Consider the following 22,609-nt stretch of genomic DNA (forward strand, 5'->3'; position numbering starts at 1 on the left):
TTTTGAGTAACTAGTTTTGCCTGGGCAAATACCAGCCTCGTCAAGGTATTTCAATTTTTTCCGTCAACAAAGCCCTTTAGGGTCTAAAAATAGTATCATGGACGAGAATGGTTTGACATATGGTTTGACACTCTTTGTTGAACTGATATAGCAGATGATTTATACGGGAATCAAGTTCTAAACGAACTAAAGTTTGACGATGACGGGGGTTGAAAACTCGTCAAGAAACTCCAATAATGGGGTTTTGAGTTGACTATTTTTTCACCAAAGCCATTCCAGAAATTGTCAAAGAGTTAACTTAGTCCAACCCCCTAGTGATAAAATGGTTATTTTTGACAAAGAATAAAAAATGATTTCCAGGTACAAGCCATATCATTTCGACATCCATGCCTTAGAATTTAGGCAATGAATTGTAATCGAATTATCTTCCAAAGATCCCCTAATTGAGCGTAAATCTTGTGTTTTTTTATTTTATTTACAGTTAAGGTGGCTAAAAAGGAAATATGTGACTGAAGAGTATTTTCACCAAGGGATCATTTCTGCTTTTGATCTTTACCCTCGACCCTAAATATAGCAATTGTTTTGATTGGCGTTTTTCAATCGCGTTGATTCGCGACTGTGCGACCAAGGGAAACCTGACACATTAATGGGTATCGAGTAGCGGTAACAACTGATGCACATCATATACGAGAGCGACAAAGCCACTGAGTGTAGCTTGAGAAATGGCTGTGTTATGGCATTCCGTGGCAGTGTTTCTTTCGCTTCTAAGCATTATAGAAGGATGGCAATATTCGAAAAACCACCGCGGGCCATATGGATGTGTGATGAACACGCGGGGAGAAGTTGACTGTACAAGTAATAACTTTACTTCCATACCAGCTGAAATTCCTCGCAATGTTATTGCCTTGTAAGTTACAGCATGCTCCTTCGTCGATTGATTTGTTTCTGTGATAAAGTAAAATGTTATGTCGTTCTCTCGCCGTTATGGCGATATCTGGAATGTTTGTTTCAAAGGCTATCACATGTGTGTCTCTCTTGAGGGTGTCAAAGAAAGTTAAAAATAGCAAGATGTCTTCCCAAGATCACGTACTGAATTTGATTTACTATTCTAGGTCAACTGCATGCCGTACGACATGAAACATAATGTCCAGCTGACCGATACATACACTTCCGTGAGATTTTAATATAATTTCATGGTTGTCCTGAATCATACACGGACCGCGTTCGAGAGAGATTGAAAATTGCAGTTATCTCCCCATTTAGTGTTTATGAAAGAGGGACTTAGATGATTTTTCGAAACTACCAATCCGCCAAGAAAGTTTGACTGTTTGAATGAAATAGATACAGCTAAAATATTAGAAGGAGACGCTGGTAACGCAGAAGAAAGGATAACACGATTGTAATAAATTTATGGCTGGTTCATCTGGAGAGAATGACGGAGTCCTCTGTGAGGCTTTGCAAACCGAACAAATTTTATTCGTAGCATTGTATGATTTTAATTCGGTTTATGTTTTATGTTTACACGAATACTGAGATATCTCCTGGAATGAAACGTTATCGCATCAGTACGTTACTATAATTTTTAACACGCTCTTAAGCCAAAATCATTATTGAATTTTTACTATGGTTTTAAAAGGTCCTGTCGAGCCTGGTTTTGACATCGCAAACCGTTAAAGCTTGTCAAAACCTTTTCGATCCAGAACATAAAAAATACATGAATCAAACAAATATAAATCGGTTCATAACAACAAGCCTCTGTGGTATTTTTCGTTTTAAAAAAATCTTGATAAGCAAACCATTGTGCGATGTTCGAATGTCATCGTTTAATTCGGCCTTTGCTAAGTTGGATCTGAATTATTTGTTAGATTTTCTACCCTTTGACATTTACCTCTATGTTTTCAGCAACTTTATGTCTGCCATATATTACACATCGTCGGCTCTGCTGAAAATTATGAAATAGCAAAGCTACTCAAGGATTTTTTGTTGTTTTGATCTTGGAAGGGGTAGAAATCTTTAGGAAAAGCAGTGGAATTCTCGTGGTATCCTGAATGCCGGCACTCAAGCTGTACAGAGCTTCCTGATAACAAGCGAGGCAATTCCATCTGTCTTCATGTGTATATATGTTCTTTGCTATTCGATAAATTTACTCTTCGGTCACTTTAGATTGTCACAGCGTCAAATACTTTGTTTATATTCCTAATCCCGAGTGCATATTCTCAATTTCAGAGATATGAGTGACAACATGATAAGCGAGCTTACAAACTTCACGTTTTCAAGGTTTCCCAATCTGACTAAACTGTAAGTACAGCTGTTTTAATTCACTTTGTCTATTTAGCTTGATAGGGCACTCTTTGTTATCAAAGTAGAAAATTAAATTAAAATAACTGTCCGGCCTCTTTTAAACAGACATATACCGACTGCGCTTGCGTTTCGTGATGATGCGTTTACAAAAAAAAAAAAAAAGTGCGAGCTATTTAAACAATCAGCCTATTGTAATCTTTTACTTTACACTGAATTAGAGGGGGTAAGACTTTATGGTAGCTTTCTCCGATTTTGTAACGTTCTTTTGCAAAGCCGAGTTTTTCAGTATTTCCTTTTGTCAACATTAAAGATATAAATTTCACGACCTCTTGCTGGGTTCAGGGTGTGAAATGGGATAGCTGATGGATCAAATAAGCATGGAACGTACTAGAGTATTTCAGCTGCAAATATAAAATGACTAAATCTTGACGATTTCACCATGTGTAGTTATTTAAATGACTTTGTGTGCATCAGAAGTATTTTTGTTTTGTTAAGAATTTCCGAAACATCTCACCCTCTCCCCAAGTTAACAACCTGACAAAGAAACTTTGTTTTGCTTTTAATTTTAGAAGCCCCTTGTTGATTTTAGAGCTTAATTTCGTCTATGCCTCTGGCTTTTAAAATTGTTTTCAAATGCTCTACTTTATTTTGAAAAGGAGAAAGAAAACATCTATTCCTAGGATAAATACCCCAGTCTCCAACTTTGCGAATTTCATTGTTTTACCCACTTGACCATTTTTCCGTGTTTTTATTCTCTTACCTCCGATTCAACTAGCGAGGATTTTCGCATGAAACTGGTATGCACTTATTGATAATAATAATATCTGCAGTCCATTTTTTCTCTCTGTCGTGTCAAATCACATAATCAGAAGTATAATTTATTTTGATTACCCAAATTGGATCAGGTCTCTTCCATTAGGTTAAAAGTATTCCACAGTCACTCTACACTATCAATGGCACATACTTGCAGACGACGAAAGATGTAGGATATAATTTACTAATACACACCTATAGACCTTTCCGCGTGAAAAAGAAGTTATTGGAAAACAACTTGCGATCGCAATTGTATTCTTTTAACTCAAAGCGATTCAACAGAGTGCGATTGGTTGTCAGTGCTTGTGAACAGCGATTTAAGGAATCTGTTCTGGTTACTTGTTTGTTTGGTTTTAGTTTTTTTTTTGCGGCAAAACGTCTGTAAACAAGTAAGGTTTACGTGTGTTTAAAAATAACCGTCCCAAAATGGGACTGTAGTTTTATAAATACGCTGTGAAGGGAACGTCACGTCTGCAGGAAATGGTTTCAGCATAACATCACCGTAGAATTGAAGTATCAAACCCTGTCATAACCACAACTTTGATAACTGATATTTTTAAGTGACAACTGTTTTTTGAACAAAAGCGGGTTCGAATATTCGAAAAATGAATGTAGCAGTTTATTATTCTTCACTTTGTCTGCCAGAAAACCAATTAAATCAATTGCTGAAGTTTGATATGACTCATTAAAAAGTTTTTAAACTTTTACTTGAGGTTACAAGCCGGAAGCGCAGACAGCCTTTCGCCTCTCTGTTTTGACAGCAAAAAACGCCTTTTAGTCGGGGAACATAAAATTCATTAAAAAAAGATCACGAATTTCGTTAATTTTGTAAGAAAAAAAGTCGTACTTTTACTTCATAAGGAAAGAAACACGTCAAATTCTGCTCTTACCTTTTTCTCTTTCCATATTATATCCTCATATGAAAATATTTGCTGGTATTAACCGCGTTGGCGTGCAAGCTGGCGGTATACAACTTCAACTTTAAGTGTGAGATCAAGTGGAGGTTATTCAACACTAACGTTAGAAGGATCTTTACTCTTTACATGCTATAACGACGCTATAAATTTTGATTCAAAACTTTCTTTTTGAGGACCAAGAAATTTCTACTATACTGATCATTTTGATTATCAATTTTCGTGTTTTCTTATGAATTATAGATTTCTTTTTCCAGTGTTGATTTTCGCCTGATCCTCGTGGGATGTCAAATCTCTTATCGGCTCAGAAGCGATGGTATCTTATTTTTGCTAAACGCTTTAAACTTTAATCTGCTTCTCGGACTAATGGAGAACAGTTTACATAGAAGCAAGTTCTCGAAATAGCAGTTATACTGCACGCAATGTCGCTGGGCAGAAATTTTGACACTAGAAATTCCATTAAACTGAATTATATGTTTAATGCGACAATTTAAGAGCTTTTTCAAGGTAACCCCGTTTCAGAAGAGCTTTAAAATCTCGAAAATACTCGCTTTACTTGACAAATCTCCACAGACGAACTGACGGCTGTATAAGAGGAGGTTAAGAAGTCAGCCTTTTTCATGAGCATTTTTGTTTTCCTACCGAAGCAACAGACAAATTTAGGTCTGACGACCACTCAAGTTGTTGAAAAATGACAATTTATATTTCCATTTGCTTTTAAGGTCGGTAATCTGTATGACTTTGTCAAAAGTTAGACAAAAGAAATGACAAAGGATGGGCCATGATCTGTTATAACAGTTTTGCATTGCCTAGTGGTGTAGTAATATATATTCAGTAAAGTTTTTTTTAGGTAAAATCACGAAGGAAATAAAAGGTATAAATTATGATGTAATTTGAAGACGGAAGGGTGAATATTAGTACAATTTGAGAAATTTTCCAGAGAAGCAATGCGGTGGTTTTTTTTTTACGGAAACCTTCAAATGAATAAGTAGTTAGTTTGATTAAGTCCACAGAAATAAAATAGTTAAGAGAGGAAGTGCGCAATCTTTCCATTCAATTTCAGCTGTAAGCGGAAAACTTTTCAATTGACAAAAGTGAAACGTCTACAGCTGATAACAAAATACTAAGGATTCAAAATTATGGAACAGTTATCCGGCGCTTGCTGATGCCCCGATGTACTGTATTAGTCGATGCAACTTATAATGCATATGGCATGCTGGAGATGGCATATTGCATATTATCATTAGGCATCAAGATCTTCAAAAATTATTTCTGTCCCAATTAGGCAGATGACGGTCGCACAATGAAATAAAACCCATAACCAAAAAGTGAAAGGCAAAATTTGTGGGTTATAATTTCTAGCTGGTACTTTTAGAAGTTCAGTTATTTGTACTTGAGGTTCGCTTATTACGCAATCGTGGAGTGTTAATGGGAAAGTACAAAGACAATGGAGGGCAGATCTATTTTCATAGCTACACAGGAAATTGGTATAAAGTCAGGGTATTAAATCATTGCCAAATAAGAAAGATTCGGATATAAAATTTGGGTTACGGACAATGTTTGCGAAATTTGCTGTTCTAGAAAGTACCCTCCTCAGTCATCAGCATGTGTACTTTGAAAGCAGGCGAGGAATCTGCTCCTTATATGCTCATTTGATCCCGTACATTGTTCTTCTCCCCAGTTGTTCAAACCAAAAAGCCTTACATTCAAGTACATATAAACATGCATGTCAAACTCGTTATACACTAAGTTATCAGAGAACAATGCGTTACGCTCATACAAAACTTTGTTTAATATATTCCAAGAATGTCATACCCTGAAAAATTCGTATATAGTCGTCGACAATTTTTTTCTGTTGTCATTGAAAGTAATTCGCCAAGGTTGGCCATCGTTGAAAATTGTTTGCCGTGATAGATTTCTTTACCAGCTGAGGAAATAAAAGTAACTCGAATATTATCAGAGATAATTTATATCAGAGAGAATAATTATGAGCGGAATTAAAAATGTAAAGACACCAACATAGCTTTAAGGCAGGTGTGTCCACAATAACAGTTGTCATCTGAATGAAGAATTCCAATCTTTCGCGGATGTTCAAAGAGCTCACCTTTATTCCTATTTCTGTTTTTCATTTGCGCAATGGAATTTTGGTGCAAAAATAATAAAAGCAATTGAAAAATTACTTCATTTCAGTACATGTCTTTATCTGTTTTCTTATTATATATTTCGATTCCATATTCATAACACTGAACTGCAAATACAACGGTCGTCCTAACTTTGAAGGTTTTCCAACAGGCTTTGTTCAGTCGAATTTGGTACGAAACGAATCCCACATGACGATACTTTGTAAACTTATTTGTAAATCATTTCATTCAGGATGATGATAACCATGATAATAACAGTGATGAGGATAATGAAATAAGTTTCCTCATATCTTATACTTTCTTTTTTTCTCGCGAAGCGTGAGACTATCTCTCCCGAACTAAAATTGAAAGTCTTTTTCGCGCACCATCTTTAAATACCGAAACATATCAGCAGCAAGGAGTCTTTCATTCTCTCAATGTTTTATTTTTGGATAATCAACGTAAAAATTAACTGACCACCTCTTTTCACTCTTTCCTTTCGTAAAACACTATTTTCAAATGGCTTTGAGACAAAGAATTACGTATCTGAAAAACAAAACTTGTTTCATAAATCTGGTCTCGTAATTTTTTTCGAGCTGTTACAAGACTAGTCGCCCAAGAAACTACACAGCGTAGTCACCGCGTATCGTGTCTATCGTGTCTTTCGTCAATGTAGAGGAAGCTAAGTTGGAATTTTGGCGACAAACAGGGATTAGGTCTCCTTCTTTCAAAGCTCACTGCAGCGAAAACGTCCAAACTGTAGCTGCAGCCTAAGAAAATCATGACAGTTAACGTATTTCGAAGAAAGATACCAAGAATCAAGGAAAGAAATTGATTGCACTCAAGTTTCACAGAGTGCCCACTGAAAAATCCCGCTGGGTACTGTATAGTTTTTTTTCACAGAGTTTTAATAAATGTTCTGTTTATGCTCTTTAGGTATTTAGTTTCTTTGGTTAGTTGGTCATTTTCTTTCTTTACATCTTAGTAGACATTCAATCAGCCACAACCAACTTGATAGTGGTCTTCTCACAAGACACGATGCTTTTTATTATTCACTCGTTATATTCATTCTCTATTAGTTTCATCATTCACTCGCGATTTTGAATAAAAGCTCTTCGTTAAAATTTTATCAATTTGCCATGTGACTTCTTCGTATAATGCATTTATTTCTACGGTCAAGGAGAGTCGCATTTTCCAGCGAGCCATTAAAAATTTTCTTCAAAGGCACGTTCAATATTTAGAAAAAATTCGATCAATTCACAACATCTGCCATTGATAAGACCCCTGATGTGAGGCATAACTGCCGCTCGCCCGTTTCCGTTCATTATGGATTCGTTTTGACGATGTGTTGAATGAAGAACGCGTTGGAACATACCAAAAACGAAATCAAACCTATTTTTAGTCTGTATATCAAACTTTTTGGTCATGCAATTTAGGTTTAAAAATAAAGTACGGGCTTGCCGAATCTAATAATTTTTTTCGAGGGATGCACTGAATTTCCCTATGAGCTTGCTTAGTTCACCATTAGTCATGTCTGGAAACTCTCTCTCACTCCAGAAACAAATTTGGTTACTTATTTCGTGCCTCAATATCAAAAGACCTTCCAAAAAGTACATTGAAGTGTGATCGTTTCTGATGATCGACACGTAACGTAACTCTTTCTTGGTCTTTCTTTTGTCCGATTGACAAAGTTAGTAATGTTTTGGCGTGTAACGATTACCCCTATCATTGTTTATTGAAGTGGCTCAAGGGAATTAAATATTTCTTATTTGAGTGAACATTTGAATTCTTAGAACCTCAAAAATGAATTAACAGAAGGCAGAATGTAGAAATAGCGTCCTCAAGAGAGAAAAGATGTCCTTTGTGTGATCGAAAGGGAAACAGAAACAGTTCATATTGCCTTCGGTCTGTCATGAATTAACTCGCCGAGTTACTGGAACACCATGAATATTTTAATTGCTTGGAATGGTAAAAATTTATTACAAACACAATTTGTAATCTTAAATGCGAATATAAAATCTGATAGGCTGAGCTATCATTGATATACATTTATTAGCCAATAGTTCGCCGCAATGACTGCAGATCAAAGTTCTGTTATGTACTCCCTTAACACTCTTCGCCGTTTTGGTGTGGGTTTCAATCTGCTTTAATGATATCAACAATTAAATTTTCGCCCAGAATTAGAATTCTATGAAGTGATGGAACAAATACCTAATTACAATACGATATCACATCATAGTAATTGGCACCTAATCAGGAGCATTTTAATCTAATTGTTTCATAGAGCTGTTATCGTCAAGCAAATTTATCCGAACCTCAATAGGTTTCCTTGTCAGCGTAGGGTAAATTTGTCCTGCATTTACCGATCTTAATTGGTTTATGAGCTTAGTGATATATTTGAAATTAATTAAAAGATCTTCGAGAGCAGATCAAACTGGTTGCGGTTACTGAAATCTTATGGCCAAGCTGGGCGGATAAACTTATCTTAATGACCCAAATTTCTCGTGAGAATATTCTCTTGTGCTGCTCAGTTGCTGTATAACGTGATTTAACATATGCTTAATTCAATATTGGCTTTTTCTTTGATTGTAATCTTTAACGGATCAAGAGGCATTCACTCTAAACTACAAGAGATTGCGATAAGGCAACTATTGATTTAATCAGTTCATTGTGTATTTTGTGTTGTGTTCTGACCTGTTTGGATTGTAGAAAAAAGACTATCGTTTCGTGTTGGCGAAGCGAAGAACTTTCCGGTTAACCTGTATTGAAAGACTTTTCTCTTAAATATGTCAGGGTGTTTTGGCCATGCTGTTTTTTGGTTAATCCAAACGTGGTTTCGCACAGGGTTAATGGTTGCGGTCCAGGGCGTTAGGGGTCGAATAGCTGGAGTCAACTGGTTAAACTTGAGATCGGGGTCAGTTGAAGCACTTGTGCACAGAGTAATATTGAGTTCTTAAACAAGGCTTCTGTGGCTGAGGTTGTTACCACTGTTGACTTAGTATCCGAACTTGAATGTCAAATATCAACAACTTTGAATATTTACCGAACGAAAGTCTGTTCTGAGTTTAAAGCTTCCATTAGCTGAGAAAAACGCCGGACTACTTCCGCCAGTAGTTTTTTTATACCATAAGTAATTCCTTCAGATTGTTTTTGGACAATATTTGAAAAACCCCGTCAAAGCACGTTTCAAAAAATTGATTAAGAATAATTGAAAAATAAATGGAATCCAATGGCAGGAATTGTTCGTCCACTGTACCTAGAGCGAACAGAATCACAATCTACCCATTCCTACTTTCTTTAAATATCATTTCACACTATTCCGTTTGCTTTCATAAAATAATTTTTGTGTATCTTTTCGAAACAATTCAACAGAGATTTGACAGGTGCCTTGCTGAGGAAAAAATCCTTCTCGGGCAATGTGTGAGACAGTAAAGGTTAAAAGACGATAGTTTGATGAAATTCATATTCAACTTTGTGGTCTACTGGTTTGGAATGTTCTGTACAACAATTGCAAAGTTAGGCTAAATGATCCCACTGCGTTATGATAATAATTGACTTTTTCTCAGGCTTGCAAAATTACTATCAGTACAAATTGAGCTAAAAAAACGCAAAATTTTGTTTCGCTAATCTATGAATCAATCAGGTAAAAATGATAAACCAAACAGATGAAATAAGATTAAGGCGTTTGATTACAGGACAGACTGACCCGAGCATCAAAGCTTACTCTTCAAGTTGCCGACAACTTTGAAAAGACGTTAGATGTTTGACAGACAGTCAGTTTAACACTTTCACCTGTACTTGTCTCACGTTATTAGAATTCATCTTTTTTCAAGAGAATTTGGCGGCTTACGACCATTTCTAACTATTAATAAAAATGAAAGGAAGCCGATAAGCATTAAATTACCAATTTAAGATAAAGTCTTCTGCGCCCTGTTACTAGAACTTTTTCGATCGTTTTTCGTTAACGCAAAGTTTAAAAGTAACGCGGTCATATCTTTCATGATAATGTAGAAATCATTTTGTTTTCGGTTCTTTTTTTTACAAACAGTGTAACTCCTCACCGTTATACGTGATTTGTTGTGGTTTGGTTGGGTTAACGAGAACCTTGGTGTGAATTTTGCGGTGAAAATAGTATCATTCCTTTCATTTTTAATCTGCTATGAAAGACATCTAGGTCCTAATAATAGTCTTTACATGTTATTATTAGTTTTTTTTTATTGAGTATAGCTTTTCGTTCATGCTCAATTATGATTTTTTGTATTTCTAGAAAATTCCTTTCTAATTTAAGTGCATGTTAAGCCAACTGATGATCAAAGAGCACATGTATTGTTGGATCCAAAGTGTCAGTCAGCCTACAAAATAATGATGATCTGTGGAATTCTTGGCTTATGGTTTCTTTGCCGTTGGGCTTTGACATTGCCTCATCGGAGAAAAAAACGTGTTTAAAAGTGTTTATCAACTCTGTTTTGTGTTTTTACAATTAAAGCATAATCACACGCAATTTTATAATGAGCTAGATTACATTAGATTTGTTTAATCCAAATGAACTCCTGCATGAGGATGCTAAATAGATTACCATAATTCTAGAGGATGCGTTTAAAACTTTCCTAGTGCGAAATTTATTATGCTTCGAGTAGAGATCTATCGATTTACCCTTAGGTAAGGCGACTGGTGTGCAACATGCTATCGGGCGTTCTTTTCCGGCGGGGTGCTAAGCTCGGGGAGGGGAAAGTCGGCGTAAGAAGGGAAATGAAAGAACGTTTGATCCCGTGATCCCGCTTCCGCTGGCTTACATTTTGTTCTTTTTCGCGCTCCCGTCTTTTAGCGCGTGAAATAAGTACAATACGATGATAACTAATGGGTAAGATGGAGTTATAGTTTCACTTAGGGTGGCTTCATTTTCATGCTCTGAAACAAAATTAGTATCCAAGAGTCAAGTGTACTCTGCCATCTTCTCTTTTCAACCGGAAAGACGTGATTATTTTTTTAATCAAAAATAAGATGCAATTCTTCAAATTATTAGCTTACCAGTAGGGGTGTTTTGAGCATAAGAGGCTAAATTAAATTTGCAGTGTCATGATTTACCAAACCTCCGCTACTTGTTTTAAGATTTGGTGGAGCTCCGCTTAATGTACTCTTCTCGTCTTCTTTCATTGTTCGCGACTGTTCTGCTAAGGTTTTCACAAAGCAAATGAAAAGGCAACTCTGAAGTCGTGGGCAAAACCAATTGCTTGACTTGTCTTACATGAATTCGATACTCTAAAAAAACCCACAATGTCTTTATTTGCTATTTGTGTCAATCTGTTCCATCGCATTAATCATCTTCACTGCCTTCCGTTGTAGTGTTTCTTCCCTTTGTGGTTTTTTTTATTTTTGCAGACTGATAATGCGTGGTTTCATTCCCACAAAAGATAATTATTCTCGCCTTAGAAAGTACGCGAAATATCGTGAGGTACCCAACTACTTGCTGACTGTTTGCCGGCTGAAAGAAGCCGCCCATCTGTAACTGGGGATTAATTATGTCAAGCTAAACGAAATAATACATAGAGTAGCGAATAGCACTCATAAGAACATCCGGTATTATCTTTGTCTTGATGAGAGATGCAGACAACAGAAAACTTTTTGTTTCTGAACGTTTCTGAAAATATCCAGATAACTTCCTCAAAGCTTTTAGTTAAGGTCATCTGAAGTCCAAACTACCACACACGCTTTCACTCTCCCAGGAGGTATATAGAAAGCACTTAATCATTTGAATTGACTTAAACATGTTTAAGAAAACAATGTCATAATAATTAATTGTTGTTACAGTCTTTTTTCTACTTTAAAAGGCATATTAAGCCAACCGTGATCCAGAGGGTTTTTTTTTTAAGATGACCCATTTGTGCGTGTTCAGTAATCTCGAGAGTTCCTCCAACTCTCTCATTTTAGACAATGAAATTATTGTGCGTCATTAATTTGTCATGCTCTTAAGAGAATTTATCAAGAGGACTTGTAGCGTACAGGCTTCTGATGGGTTAAAAATATCGATGGACGGAATGCTAATTTTCTTCATGTTGTTATCACGTGAAAGGGAGAGTATCAACTCAGTCAAAGATCACATTCAAAACAATCATATCCGGCGACGAAAAAAAAAAATACTAATTAGATCAAATTTTATCCAGAGACAGGGGACACTGCAATGTTAAAATTGTCACTTGAAAACCCCCCTGCGAGAAAAAAAGTCATTGAAAATATAGAATCAATGATTGTCTTCAAATTGAATTAGAAGTGTACCGTAGTGTAATAACATTACAACAAATAATTGAGTCAAGACTCCTAGTTAAGACAGGTAAAAACAGATCAATCTGAGCGAGACCAATTTTTCCCGATGTTTCTGTCTTTTCTCTGATGTTTTTGTTTGGCCGCTAGCTCCTACACGATTATATAATGTTGCGTCTAGGTCGACGATGTTGTTGTAGTTTTGAAAGAGTTACTGGGACAACCTGTTATATATTACAGGGTACATAAGGATTTACACGAATTAAACACCAAGTTGAAAGAGGATGAACACATCAGACCACAACCTTACCAAAGAGGTCTATTTCGGTGGTAGTCAGGTCACAGAAAGCGCATGATCAAAGTACTGGGAAGTACGAATTACTATGGCTTACGAGAAATCAGAGCTCGTGTCGAAAGACAAAAGCAATTCAGTTTATTAGATTTGTACTCTCTGTTGTGTTCTGCCACACAAGACGCTTGAGACATAGCTGATGAACAGGATAATTTCATATTGTAAGCCAGCGTATGGCTTTTGACGCCACGAATTGGGTCTTCTTTGGCTTATTAGTTACATCGCCCCTGGCCAGAAGGAGGAGAGCTAAACACAAATGGATTGTTTACAAAGAGAAACATATTAGAAAAACTGTCCTAAATGATATTTGCCAAGAGCACTTTTGCAAAACTTTCGCTTTTTAATTTTGTCGCTAAAAAAGAAGTTTTTTTTTACAAAACCAATTCAGCCGAAGATTCGCGGAGAACAAAAAATAATAATGACTTTTAGCTCAAATTCAAACATATCCTGTAAATGTGAAATGAAAATATTTTCTTTCAAAGCGGCAACTTTGAAACATTAGAAAATCACTGCGTATAATCCTTATTTCCTTTTGCATGTGGGAGTTTTTCTGTCTGAAGATTTGATTTGTGGTCCTAATTCAAACACTTTGTGTTATTTATCTATCATGATAAGGCGCCGCAAAAAAAATCAGCTTTAATTTTAATGTGGAAAATAGCATTGACTTCACCACCCACACAGTTATCGGCAAGATTTAGAAATCAGCAATGGTTTTATCTCAATTGCCGAGTTAAATTTTTTGAAGGAAAAATTTTTGTTTGAAAAGTTTTACGAAGTTTTAAAATGTGGATACGCGTTTGAAGGAGGAAAGATTGTGATATTTTTTATTCATTCGTCGTGACGTTACCTTCAGATGACAATATATCAGTTTGTTAAGGAAAAAAAGTGAGGAGACCTGAATATTGAAACCAATATGGAAAAAAGATGGCTAAGAATGAAGAATATTTCAAGACTGTAAAATATGTTGCAAGTGAAAAACTAAAAAGATGTAGGCTAATTTTTCCAGTATAGTGTACAGAACATATCAATACTCGTTTAAGAAAATGGTTCTTAATCATAGGAGGATAAAGCAAGATAAGCCCCCGAAGCCAGTTTTAAAAAACCGACGTCCATAGCATAAGCTGATGGTTGGAGCGAAATTCTTTTACTCGCCTACTGACACAGCACAACAGTTTGTTTAGAAATCGTTTCTAAACGACTTCTAAACGACTTCTAAAAAGTCAGTTCAAATACAAGTGAATGCTCGTCCATAACTAAAGTAATTCCTTTAATGAAACTCCTCTCGGAAATGTATCCTACCTTTGTTTCTCTCTCCTACCACGTTAGAAGGAAAATTATTTTACTTTTTCAGTCGTAAATCCTCGGTTATCCTTGAATATGATTCCGAGAGCTTATCCACCGTCTGATTTACGTTCACGAGGACAATGTTCCAAGTTTCTTCAATAGGTCGGCCGTTTATAACTATAACAAGACAACTTTTGAAATAAAACCCCACACTGCTTATGTATTGTTAAAGTGAGTACCAACTAACTCTCACGGGAATACGGGTTTCTCAGCGGTGACCTTTGATGAATAAGCAACACCGTGTAGGAAGACCAATAGTCGCCTTTTACTAACGAAGTCAAGCTTCGGTATGCCGTAAGGGGCTAGTGACGTGCTCATGACGCTCACAAAAGTGTTCTTGCTTCTCCCTTTTCTTAGGACTTTGAATGGAAATAAGCTGTATCATGTTCACCCTGATGCCTTTGAAGGACTCAAGCATCTCAGGATACTGTGAGTTTTCGTTACCTCTGAATGGCAAATGAGATTATCTTTTACTCGGCATTCTCTATGATCTGAAGTGTAACAAGAATTAAATAATTTGACATTAACCTCGCATATCTTGCCTCTTAGATCACTTAAAGATAATGACTTAAAGACTTGTCCAGAGTTTGGAGTTCACCTGAAATCCTTAAACGAGCTGTAAGTACTTGAATACCATATCATATTGATCCACCTAATAATTATTTAAACTGATTTCTTTCTTTTTTCTCTCAGATATTTAACAGGGAACAAAATGAACACCATTAAAGCTGGGGTTTTCAAAGAAGTTCCGAATATTGAGCACCTGTAAGCTAAAATGACTGTTACGTGGTTTTCAATGACATTCTTATATCTGGACCCTTTCCTGTATTCAGATATCTTTATTGACTTATTCATTTATTCATTATTTTTGCTATTTTGTTTCACGATTCTTGCTGAAGTACATTGCTAAGGCATACCTTTAATACCTTTGATACATTTTGTTGCTGTTTTTTTTTCTTTTTAAATGTTCCTTACTGAGAGGGATCAACCTGATGTTAATAATGGATCTGTTACAGGGACCCATGGCTATGACTTAAACGTTTCGATTTAAAAGAGCCTCACAACTTTTTTTCGAGTCCTTATTTTATCGCTTCGCACTACTTCCTTAGACTTGAAGGAGGTTCCAAAATTTTAGCCGACAAGATACGGAAGAATCATTAATTGGGGTTTAGGTCAGTGGGGCCATACTCAGTAAACATGACCACAGTCCGACGTTTCTTAAACTCAAGCCTTTTTTATGTTCTTCTCCAATGTATGTACTTTTTCTTTATTGTTTTTTTTATGGTACGTACATTTTTTAAAAAATATTTACCCTTCTATTCTTGTTTTTAGCTGGCTTGATAACAACAACCTTACAGAAGTCCCAGCGGAAGCTTTGAAAAGTCTAAAAGAACTTAAATATTTGTATGTATGCAACTTATTTTTAATTCATACAGTAAATGGTTTAAACCCGGGGGTAACAAGTTATAGTGTGCAAGGAAGACTTCATCCGACGAAACAGTCACCGAACTACTACTACTAACGAAGCTAACGACAACGCAACTCCTACGACTACAGCGACTACCGTACATAAAGGACATATCTGAGAACATCTTTTGCATCCTAGAACCCTTCAATATCCGCGTTGCTCACAAACCCATTACCACACTACGTCAGTAACTGACTGACGTCAAAGACGAACTGAGGAACAGACAGGGAGCAGTTTATAAGATCAATTGCTCAGACAGCCACGCCTCCTACATCAATGAGACTGGCAATAACCTTACAACTAGACTGACTGAACACAAGCGAGCGACGAGAAAAGGCGATGTCAACAATCACATTGCTGAACATCACCGACTTACGAACCAGACTATGGACTGGGACTCGGCGCAATATCTAACCAACAGCACCGACTACTTTCAACGACTGACTCCGGAAAGCTGGTTTACTAACTAAGAAAAGACTCCCCTCAACAGGTGTCAACCACTACCGGCACCATACAAACGACTCATTCACGACATTAACATTACAAACGAACCGAAAAGAACGACCTAACTTTACTAACGGGTCGAGACCGACCAATCACCACCAACGACGAACGCCACTTGAGTCTTACAGCCAATAACATCACGGTAAAACTGACCAATTAGTTTCTACAAACCGGACTTGGAACATTCGACTGACAACAACTATTCACTTGACTCTGGTGACGACTTCCGCTCAGGTTTCGAAACGTCAATCACCACTACCGACAACAGTCCTTCTCAGGACTACACTCACCCGAACGATCAAACTACATTTATTACTTATTTTGTAACTAGTTTTTCCTCCGTTTAATAAATAAAGGGTTGACTTAATTCTCCTTTTTTTTTAGGAATCTTGAGTCAAACAAGATTCGCATAATAAGAAACAGTTCTTTCCAAAGTCAGTCCAAGCTTGAGTCGCTGTGAGTATTTAATTCCTTCAACATTCTGATAAAAATGTCAAACGTAAAAATAGGACTAAAGGGTTACAAAGGGTGGGAAGCTGGGTTCTCCCCAAGAAGGCTAAACAACCTCCTGTATTTCTGGCACTGAGCACTTACAAGCTCATGAGTTGAAGTCTCGAATGGAAAGAATACCCAAAGTACATAATTTCAGCTCCTGAGACTGCAGTAAAGAGCTACAGCCAGTTGCAAAAGTAGTTGAGACATATTACCTTGACAAGAGATAATTATTCACCATGTGATCCAACATAATGTATTTCTCTACTCCCTTCCCTCTTTACAATGTTTCTAACTTAGTAGTAACATAACATCTACAAAACTTCGATAAACAACATGTGAATTGAAGAAGGAGGGCAGATTTTGGTTTTTTTTTTGGTACCCTATTTCTTGGCCATTTGATGAAATCGGTAAACGCACTTTTTTCTCAATGACCTCCGTCGTGTAGACGTATGGTACGAGGAAAATGATATGAAGAGAAACCCAGCAAATTACCAAGCAATTGTCATGGTAACAACGCAAACCGCGCCTCAGTTTTATCATCAAAACACCGTTACCAAATCCCCATTACCGAAGATTTTGAACTGTTAGGAATAACGTTAGATGAGAAACTAAAATTTGAAACGCGTGTAGCGAGAGTATGCAGAGGAGTCTCTCGGCAAGTTGCTCAAGTATATGGAAAAGATGCTTCCCTTCAAAACAAGAAAGGATATCTTCCTTTTTATCAATTTTTCCCCATTTCAACTATTGTTCTGAGACCTGGCACTACCACAGTACAGGTGCCAGTGCAAAACTGGAAAAAGTAAACGAACGTGCTGTACGAGTTGTTTTTGATGTAAAACACACGCACCACCAGGAACTACTCATTAAGATAAAGTTACCATCATTGACTAATGAAAGACTCACAAACTAGTTTGTGCGGTTTTTAAAGCTATTAATTACGATCATGCTCCTGAAAGCAAAAAATGTTACTAGATTTTAGAAACACTAAATAAGATCTGAGGAAAACCGGCCGACATTTCTAAAACTGCTCAACACCACAACCCACGGATTGAAATTGTGGCGTTACCTAGTTCCAAAGCTGTAGAATCTTCTACCAGAGTCATGCACACAGAGCTGTTAGAACTCTTGAGGCCTTCAAAAACAGCGTAAAGAAAATTGAAGTTTTGGGTCTTTCAACCTAACTTTTTACTTTTTGTTATATTATTGTAAGTGCACAAGATTATCGTTTTTACTTCTTAGCGTAAAGTGGAATTATTTTAGATTGTATTTTACGATGCTGACGTAAACCTTCTGAAATTTTAAAGTATGTTATAGTATTTACTTTAAATTTCATTTTAATTTATGTGGAATACCTGTAAATTAGCTGGTGCGTCATTTCATTGCGTAATGTCACACTTGGATAGCTAAGCGTATCACACGATAAACTTAAATTGTATTTTAAGATGTCTCAACATTTTCGCAACTGGTTGTCGTCTAACTGACACTTAATGTACCGATAATAGTTTTTGGTTTTAAGTACAGACAAAGAATGAAATCCATTCGTGTCCTTTTTCATTCCTTTTACTTAATATTTTTAATTTTCCTTTTTCTTATTTGGTGAAGAATATGTTTCAACAATGAAATAAGAGAGATCGAAGACGACGGATTCAAAGGGCTGGACTCTTTGAAGTATTTGTGAGTATATGCTAAAGCTATTATGATTTTACCTTCATTTTTAAGAAATTCAATGCTAGATTTAAATAGCGAACTAAGTATAGATATACCCAAAAGAAATGTGATACTAACCATACTTCCGTCTCAAGAGCGCATATTTTCGTATGGTCACTTCTATAACAGCGGTAATTTTGCAATAAAGTAACAAAAAAAAGGCTCCATCAATGGACAAAGCTCAGTAAATTTTGTTTTTCTTCTTTGTTTTAGAAGCTTGATGGATAATAACCTTAGCCAAGTACCTGTTTCTCTCAAAGATGTCAAGAACATTTCCCACTTGTAAGTGTTTTCGTATTCTTCGATCAGGAACAAACTATGAAGTGAGTCTGAGGACAATGTTAATGAACTTGCTGAACATCAAATGTCGTCATTTCAATGTTTGACTTACATACTGTAATCTGGTAGTCATGACGTCAGGCTCCGTCTAGGCCTTACTGCTATTACTATAAGTGCAGTTGACCTGTGAGGATCATTCATACAGCGCTATTGGATTGAGAGTCATAAAACATAAACCAAAGAAATCACAACGGCCAATCAAAGGAAAGGAAAAAACCCTGAGGAGCCTATGAGATCTCATAGTGAATACATAGTGAAAACTAAAGCGCGGGAAAACGCGGGTAACTAAGTCGCGACTAGTTTTTGTTTTGTATCTGATTGGTTGAGGGTACGACGCGATTTTTTTTGGACCAATCACAGAGCAAAGCAAAATAAAACCAAAGCAAACCCGAATTACTGTCGACACCCAATTGTAGTTGCTCTACATTCTCATGTTCTCACAGGATTCATTCCACACATTATTTTTGATTGACTATAGTTTAAAAGAGTACCAGCTTTCAAGGAAAAAAAGCACTTTAAATTCTTTTTTTCAACTTTAAGCAGTTTAAGAGAGGATCAGTATTCTGTTGTCCACACTCTGTGTTCGCAACTTGAGTTTTATTTTTCCTTCCAAACAGGGAACTTAGTTCCAATCCGATCGATGAAATTCCCGACCATGCGTTTAAGGGACTCGTTAAACTCCAGACGTTGTAAGTATTGTTGTCGGATAGCGCCCCTTTATTTTTCTCTTGTTGTTTCAAATTCCCTCTTTCCGAGTTTGTTTCCGTTGCTTTTGTAATTCTTAAGCAACGTTCTCTATGAGAACTGGAATCAAAGCTGTCTAAATTTAAAACAAATAAAATTTCCTTGCGAAGTCCAGATGGATGTGTTTCCAAATGGCCCTTAGAAAGCATACCATTGGCCTATGACCTGAACCAAAATACGACCTTTTTTTAACCCCATCACTACTAAGATGTTACTATTAATTTTCTTCATTGTTTAATTTCAATTTCATTTTCTTTTTGCTTGAAAATTTGTTGGATTACTAAAGATAAATTGTCTTCTGGTCAGCCTGGGGAGTGAAAGAGTCAAGGTCTGTAACTTGTTACAGTTCATTGACTTATTTTTACCACTTTGCAGACGTTTCACTTGGGAGAAGCTGAACTCTGTTGGTCACAACGCTTTTGCCAACCTACCAAAACTAAAAACTCGACTGTAAGTTCTGACACATTTTTGTGAAAGTTTATTTTCCCATAACGTTGATTAAAGCCTTTTTTCCAACTTGAAAAGACGGGGGAGTATTTTTTCTTCCCCGTGTTGCTAAAAAAAAACTTGCTCGTTCATCACACTTCCCTCAAACTCAGCGCCCTTGGTGCCATTTCTAACAGACATTGGCGGCACGGATAACCTTTTGTGGATATTGAGTTATCGATGAGATGTATGGATGTGAAAAGAAAACGATCGAAATAATTACTTCGATTCCAGCATTAAACACATCAAATGATGTTTTATTCATATTTTAATTTTTTTCGTTTTACTTCGATGTTTTTCAGGAGACTGGTTAATTTACGTTTGGAAAAATTTCCAAACCTGACGGGCACATCTTCTCTCCAGTACCTGTACGTATTGCTGAATAATGTTTTTTTTTACCTTAGCAAATGATTAAGAAACGAGATATCTTTTGGTTGGATTAAGTCAGATATAAAACTTCTTGACTTGGTCTTCTACTTCGAATCTTTATGACGGATTATGAGCTGATTATTATTTGGTGGTCTAATTGCTTTTGTTTGTTTCAGGACTCTGACTGTCAACAAAATTAGAGAATTACCTACGAATCTTTGCCAGAATCTGAAGGAATTGGTGGAACTGTAAGTAGAGTATAGTTGTACTTTGTCAAACAACTCTAAACGCACCCCTGGATACTAAGAAACGCAAAATAACAGAAAGATAATAGATTGGGTACCTTGCCTCTTTTTTCAACGATTTTGATATTGCCGTTGTAATGAAAGCAAGGGTGGTTTAACGAGATTTTCAAGAGGACGTAAACATCACATTAGATTTTATCACTTTTGTCAAAACCTTCAACCTTTTTTCGTGGTGCTTCTAGCAAAGATTTAAGTTCCGTAGTTCCATGAACTTTGGTTGCTACCGTGGATAATCAGGCTTCTTCTCCTCATCCCTACAGAACTCTAGATTTCAACAAAATTGAGCGTTTACCGGACCTATCCGAGTGCAAATCGCTGTCTGTTCTGTAAGTATGACATTTAGAACGCATTACGATTGAGTTGCGTAAAATTCAGACCAAAGTAATCAGAACGGTTCATAAGCAGAACAAAGGAAGATATCTAAGGAAACCTATAAGAAACCAAAGTTAAAAGATGTATGCAGTCTTAAACGCGGGAAAACGCCTGTCACCAAGTCATGATTGGTTTGGGTTCTGCAGCTGATTGGTTGAAGGAGAGGTTCAATTACTTTGCGCAGTGAAGCAAATCAATCTCTTGCCTTCTTTTCGACATTCGTTTGAAAGCTGTTCGCATCTATCGATTCATGTTAGGTTATAGACCAGTTTATGGAGAGATAGTTGTACGGATTTTACCTTGCTTAACGAATGTCTTGTTTTCTTCCAACAGAAAAATTGAGCACAACGAGATCACGTCGATAGAAGGGTCCTTGCAAAATCTGAAAAATCTTAAAGACTTGTAAGTAACGCCATTCAGATGTGTAATTAATCATTTTCACCGAAGTGGAGGTAGATAGGTGTGTTGGTATATACCACACAGAAACTAAAAAATAGTTCGTTTCTGTCAATATGCCGAACGATGGTGGGATATTTTAAAAACTTTCCTCGCGATTTTGTCTCATCGACTCCTCAGAGGTGAATGAGACTCTGCTTATCGCCTCCGACCTAGCCAATCAGCGCGCGCGAAAAGCACCATTCACCGGTGTGTTATACACTAATGGTGATTAGAATGATAAATGGATAAATTAAGAAAAGAACAAAACGAATAAACGGATTAGTGAAATTTCCATGTGAATATGAATACGTCCAGACTAGTCCTGAATTTTACCAGATTGGTGAGGAACAAGATTGAAGAATGTAAACGCACACCTACTTAAGTCATCTGTTTTCTTTGCCACTAACCTCTTAGGACTCTAAAGGGAAACAAAATCCAAAGCCTGCCAAGTCGGACGTTTGAAGGAGTCGAGTATCTGGAGGTTCTGTAAGTATTTAAATAAAAATAGCAAATCCTGGAGATGTGAAACAGGAGCTTTTACCTTTGGGTCCAAAGAAACAACCATTGCAAAATTGGGCGCTGGAAATAACTTTTTTTCATCTTATCGTTACTATTTGGGAATTATAGCTGACATTATCTTGATGTTAAACGTATTTATTATCCTTTCATCGTATTTTGTCTTTGTAGGAATCTTGCCAAAAATGAAATCACACACATTTCTGAAGACGCATTTCCACAATCAAATATGATCGAAGTCTTGTAAGTACATAACTTTTCCTTTCATAACTTATTGTAACTCGTTTAAAATTCTAGGTCAAAGGTACCTAACATTTCTAACTGGAGAAACAACCATCTCTAATAACATCCTCTCGGTTATGAATCAATCAAAATAGTCTCAGCCAAACGGCCTTTTGATGCTCGGTGTGTAAACATCATTAAAAGGAATAATGAACACCAGTTAACCACATATAGGTTGGTGTCTGTAAAGCTTGATAACAGCTTTTTAACTGCGTCAAAATCATTCTCATAATACTTCCCTTTGCTTTGTAATGATAGATCAATAACAAACACCAACTGGTTGAGGGATGGGTAGGTGGGTGGTGAACCAAACCCAATATTATCCATGCCCGAATTACTTATTTACTAAATCCGAAGTCGCGGTCTCCAGCTCATTTCTAAATACCCTTGCTAGTTTATGGGAAAGCTCCAAGTGGAATGTGTGTACTTATTGACATAAAATGCAATCTTCTGCTTTTTTTTTTAACAGAAAAATTGAGGAA

At 36.5% G+C, this 22,609-nt stretch overlaps 1 protein-coding gene across 2 annotated transcripts in view; it reads left to right on the forward strand.

Moving 5' to 3' along the window:
* Nucleotides 1-598: 598 nt before the first annotated feature.
* LOC113667622 (uncharacterized) overlaps nt 599-22,609 on the forward strand; it is a 27,362-nt gene continuing 5,351 nt past the window's right edge. Inside the window, exons 1-18 of one of the 2 annotated variants that reach the window (XM_089185684.1) lie at nt 599-907; nt 2,227-2,298; nt 14,460-14,531; nt 14,652-14,720; nt 14,796-14,867; nt 15,435-15,506; nt 16,459-16,530; nt 18,172-18,243; nt 18,490-18,558; nt 19,233-19,304; nt 19,735-19,809; nt 20,148-20,213; nt 20,391-20,462; nt 20,780-20,845; nt 21,225-21,293; nt 21,744-21,815; nt 22,017-22,088; nt 22,597-22,609. The exon at nt 22,597-22,609 is cut by the window's right edge and continues 56 nt beyond it. In XM_089185684.1, the coding sequence (XP_089041810.1) occupies nt 723-907; nt 2,227-2,298; nt 14,460-14,531; nt 14,652-14,720; nt 14,796-14,867; nt 15,435-15,506; nt 16,459-16,530; nt 18,172-18,243; nt 18,490-18,558; nt 19,233-19,304; nt 19,735-19,809; nt 20,148-20,213; nt 20,391-20,462; nt 20,780-20,845; nt 21,225-21,293; nt 21,744-21,815; nt 22,017-22,088; nt 22,597-22,609 (1,332 nt within the window). In that variant the 5' untranslated portion in view covers nt 599-722. Of the gene's footprint in view, nt 908-1,112; nt 2,299-14,459; nt 14,532-14,651; nt 14,721-14,795; nt 14,868-15,434; nt 15,507-16,458; nt 16,531-18,171; nt 18,244-18,489; nt 18,559-19,232; nt 19,305-19,734; nt 19,810-20,147; nt 20,214-20,390; nt 20,463-20,779; nt 20,846-21,224; nt 21,294-21,743; nt 21,816-22,016; nt 22,089-22,596 lie in introns of both variants that reach the window. The other variant, XM_089185685.1, reaches the window with a different exon arrangement.

The sequence above is a fragment of the Pocillopora damicornis genome, chromosome 10 (assembly GCF_964200805.1).
Source record: "Pocillopora damicornis chromosome 10, jaPocDami1.2, whole genome shotgun sequence".
In the NCBI taxonomy this organism is placed as follows: domain Eukaryota; kingdom Metazoa; phylum Cnidaria; class Anthozoa; order Scleractinia; family Pocilloporidae; genus Pocillopora; species Pocillopora damicornis.